At 36.3% G+C, this 5,129-nt stretch overlaps 1 protein-coding gene across 1 annotated transcript; it reads left to right on the top strand.

Annotated features, from left to right (window-relative positions):
* LOC137710049 (nuclear transcription factor Y subunit C-3-like) lies at positions 1-608 on the top strand. Its single transcript, XM_068449008.2, has one exon. The coding sequence runs from the start codon at positions 122-124 to the stop codon at positions 488-490; it is 369 nt and encodes a 122-aa protein (XP_068305109.2). The 5' UTR covers positions 1-121; the 3' UTR covers positions 491-608.
* Positions 609-5,129: the final 4,521 nt, after the last annotated feature.

Raw genomic sequence — 5,129 nt, 5'->3', positions numbered from 1 at the left:
TGAGCAGGCTGGCATGGCCTGCCGGCTGCTCCCTTGTTATCATATTTACATAAAGTGAAAGACGTTATAAGTTTCGTAACTTCGGTAACTTGATAACACAAAGTTCGAACGTTCGAAACAAATGAGGCAACCAGGAAGGTATTCGAGATTGATGATGTGTGGAGGCATAACGGGGAGATCGGGCCCCCACTCGTTGCCCTTGGCGAGGATCAAGAAGATCATGAAGAATTCTGGGGAGGACGTGAAGATGATATCAGGAGAGGCTCCAATTGTGTTGTCAAAGGCGTGTGAATTGTTCATAGAGGAGCTCACCAGGAGGTCTTGGATGACTACCCAACAAGGGAAGAGAAGGACACTGCACAAAGAGGACATCGAATCCGCTGTCATAGGCACCGATATCTTTGATTTTCTTGTGAGTTTGGTTTCGGATTCTTGCAATTCGGAGGATATCATCACGCCAGTGGGAATTGAAACATTAGACGAGTCATAATCCGAAGTGTATGTGTACATACTAACATACAAATAAATATTTCAAATTAGCACACATATAGTATCTGTGTGTTTTACCAAGTTAACACAAATATGTACTAGAGAAATGAAACAAAAGAAGTGGCCTTATTGGGCTAGTGAGTTACATTTGAAAATAGGTAAAAAGTAAAAACAAAAACTTGGTTAAATTTTCTTAGCTTCTCTCTTTCGGTCGAATGGGATATTTGTTAACAGCCAAAAAGGCAAAACAGGGACGGAACGCAATACAAACAGCAAAAATACAGAAACATGAAATTATAGTTAGAAGAAAATTAGGGGTGTGGCTCCAAAGCTACGTTTTTTATTTTTATTTTTATTTTTATTTTATTTTTTTGAGCAAGTGATATTATCCACATTAAAAGACGGGAGAGTGGGTTAAGTCTTACAATGGGCGAGCCATATTAATGTGTTCATATTCGCATTTGGCAAGAATCGAATCTAAGACATCTCACTTACAAGTGAAGATGAATACCAACTAGCCTTTTACTTTAAAGCTACGTAACATTCAATGTTACGAATATTTAGCGGTTACAAATAGATTTGATTTCCACAACTTTTAGATCTATTTTCTTAAATCTCAATTATTCGTTCTCGCACTACTCAATGTTAAGAGCAAGTCCAGCAGACCTCCAAATGCCCAAGCATCTAGATTGAGTTGCCCTACACCAAAAAAAAAAAAAACCTCCACAGGTCCCAATTCCACTAAAAAAAACACCCTCTCCAAACGAAATAATATTGTCAAGCCAAATAAGGTTTTGTCGCCTATTTTTTGTCCGACGACAATTCGTCGGGGCAATTTTAGTCTAGCAAACGTCGTTGCTCAATCGTTGGCCCGACAAACCAAATTTACCCGACGCTATTATTTCATCGGGTTTCTGAAAATAAAATGATGTAAACTTATTTTGCCCTACGAGAAGGCCGTCAGACAATTAATCTAAGGAAAAAAAAATACAAAATAGAAGCTCGTTGGAAAAATTCGTTGGCCAAAAGTTTTATATGTTTAAATAATTCGTAATTTAAAAATTATATTTAATTTTAATAAATAAATAAACTCTGATTATATTAATCTAAAAAAAATCAAAAAATTTAAAAAATGTATTTAATTATTTTAAAACTAAAATATTCATACAAATGTATGTAAAATATCCTAAACTAACTACTGTTGATGACACGCGGGATGGCGGCTGAAGGTGGCGTGGAGGATTTGGGGGAGGCAAATGCTAGAGACTACCATTGCATGGGCCATCCCAGCAATGTACCACCGAAACTCCTCTTCTCACTGGCACATCTCTTCTTCCTGATCTTCTTTTTGCTGGCGTAGGGGCACTAACTGCTGTCGTCTCGAAGATGCCTCACTTGGAGTCTAAGAGATAGATGTAGAAGATACCCCGTGGTCTCGAACCTGACACCTACTTCTAAGCAACGTATCTTTTTACCCTTCCATCGCCCAACCCATCCATCAACAACTGTATAGATACCTTTAGATTAGGTGTCAACTCCTCCATTGGCATGTCCAATTATTGTTGGAAAAGGTTGGTAAGGTACTCGTCATTCTTTTGCGACATGGAAGCCTATAAAAGAAAGAGAAACCAATTAAGATTATCAATCATGATTTTATAATTGATAAGTGTAATGAATTTTCAAATTGAAATATTGAACAGAGTACTTACATAAATGTTGTCAAACACCTAGTTGCCATAATTGGCATGCATATCCCCTAAGTGATAAAGGTACCATTTCGCTTCCTAGTTACCCTTATTTTCCCTCGATTTCCCCTGTGAATAAATAAAATTAGTTAAATTAAAAAAATAATAATAATTTTTTTAAATTTAAATGAAATAAAAAAAAACTTAATTACTATAAATTCCGGGCTCTAAAAATGACTGCAGAGCCACTCTCACTCAGGCCATCTTGTCGGTAAACTCCGGGGATGGATCAGTAGGAGGTTTAGCAGTAGATGCACAAGTGTGGTAGTACGTACATGTAGCTCGTATTTATTTCCACTCCTTGTACCATTCGGTCCAATTCGATTTATGTACTCAAACATATCCGGGTGCTCTATGTTGATGGAGAAGTTGACCTGAAAAAGACAACAACAAAAAAAAGTATTAGTTTAAAAATACACACTTACTGAGATCTGTCTCATCATCTCTTCCCGCACTTGGGGGAGAGCTTCTTCCATGAAGGGACGAATATGGGGCACTTGGTGAGGATGATGGCTCTTATGTCGTGAATCAACAGGATGTTGACTTTGAGACTCGCTCGCCGATGGAGTGGGTCGTTGTCGACAACGATCTTGTTTTTCACTACGTGGTGATCATGTTCGAGAACGAACATCTACATATCCCCTGCACTTTGACCATCTTCCCAGCTGGCAATTCTCCGTCTCCCTCTAACGCACGGCCCCCGTAACGGCATGTCTACAAGGGATGGGATTGGCACATTGCCGTGCCATCTCCGACTATGCATGTGTGGCAGATCGGTATTTCTGCCACTTACTCACTCTGACTTAAACCAGAGGTAGAGCGACAATCGCTAGTGCCACTTACTCACTCTTTAAATATTTCATAACATGACATTAATTCATAAAATTCATACAAATTACATAAATTTTGTTTTTTTTTTTTTTTTATGTTTTTTTTATTTATTTTTTTTTTATTTCTACAAATTATAGTATTCCTAAAAATGTGACAATTTATAAAATTCTTACAAATTTCTAAGAGCCTGTTTGGTATCAACAACAGAGCTACCCAAAGACCAGGAGGTGTGCGATCAATGTCTCTTCAACGGTCAAGTTAGTAAGCAAAATAAGACTCAAGAAGTGGTAAGAAAATAAGTATGTGATAATTGTGTTACCAGAGATGAACCCTAGAAGAGTGTATTTATATCAGTCGAGGAGGAGAACTTTTAGGATAGTAGAACCCTTATTAAACTGTGAGAATCCCAAGATATATCTAGGAAGTAGATATTGTTTCCTCTTAGAAGTGTGATTACTTGCGATGCACATCAATCCTTAGATTGTAAGAACTCTAAGATTATTGAAACCCGTTAATTCCTTGCTAGATTAGGTTTCTGTATCTTGCGGAACAAACACGGTCAATCTTAGTGAAGTCATCGAACTTCACCCACTAATTCCAGAACAGGATGATGGTGTCATCGCTGCTTCGGAATACGCATATCTCATAAGTCCAATAATGGTGTCATCCCTGATTCGTTCCATGATTGGACTTATGAGATATGCGTATTCCGATCCGCCTTACTCTTGTCATAGAAAATTATGGTCCCACAATCGGGTCTGTTCATTGTATTGTTCTACGATCTAGGAGTGTAGTTGCAAAAAATAATCAAAATCAGAGTTAAAATAATCGTTAAATTGTGATGATGTGTTTATAACCATTGAATGATTTCATCCAGTTACCTAATCCTTGAAAGTTATTTTTTTAAGTGAATTTTGGCATATGCGATCTCTTACTATAATAAATAAAAAAGTGTAACGGTTGAATCACTAAAATTAGTTTCGTAGACTGTGTATCTCGTCGACACAATAGATTCAATAAACACTTAGAATTTAGTCTGTACTTTTATAAAGCAGAATGCAAGATTTTGTGGTAATCACTAGTGCAATTATTTTAAACTGATGGTTGGGTTCATGTAGGATTTCTAAGGATCGAAAAACAATCAAATCCTAATGAACTAAAGTTACAGCATTAATTACAATGTTGCATGCAATGCTATTAAAGTAGTTTGTATGCATGCTTAGACTTTCGATGACTAAGAGTAGTCACTTACTGGTATTCGAAGACATGGTTATCAAAGATAATTTTTGTCTTCTCTTCTCTTGGTTACGTAATAGATCTTTAAACTCTCAATGGAACAAGTTCTTGCAAGTGGTTGAAATCACACACCCGTGAAGAGAGACCAAGACCAGATATATAATATAACCTATCCTTCCATTAATGATGTCAGTTACAAGCAGTTTTTCATTCATGTAACTGCCTCTTAATTCAAATAATTAGTTACTTAAGTTTTCCCTCTCATATTGGCATTTATCTGGTGTGTGCCACTCTTTCAAGTCATTTGAGTACAACCAAAATGTTCATACAATTGCACCACAATATGAACTGATGCAGCTCACTTATTTGGGATTTCTTACATTCTCCCACACGAGCAAAATCTGTTCATTTAACTTAATTGCAATTGTCCAAACAAATATGATCACTGATTGAATTCTCTTAATGACTTTTACAATCATATACCTGATTTACCAATTAAGTCTTTAAGCTATTTGATGCTAGTGTTAGCATCAGTACTTGAAAACCACAATACACATAATCTATGATATACTAACATTGTATAGAAGGAAACTAAATATCTGGGATACAAAATGAATATATTCGAATTACTCCCACATTTCTTTTGTCCCAATATACTGCAGATATCTTGTATACTTTTAGAAATTACATAAACCGACCTAAATCACAGTACATGTATTAACATGATTACATTACTGATTAAAAGTTTCTCATATATACATGTATAAGCTTTTGTACCTTACTCCCACATTAAAGAGAGACCAGATGAGAACTGCAACCCCTTTTCAT

Source organism: Pyrus communis, chromosome 6 (genome assembly GCF_041283825.1).
Source record: "Pyrus communis isolate YQ-2024b chromosome 6, ASM4128382v1, whole genome shotgun sequence".
Classification (NCBI taxonomy): Eukaryota; Viridiplantae; Streptophyta; class Magnoliopsida; order Rosales; family Rosaceae; genus Pyrus; species Pyrus communis.
Note: the sequence above shows the minus strand (reverse complement) of the source record. Positions and strands in the feature narration are given on the sequence as shown.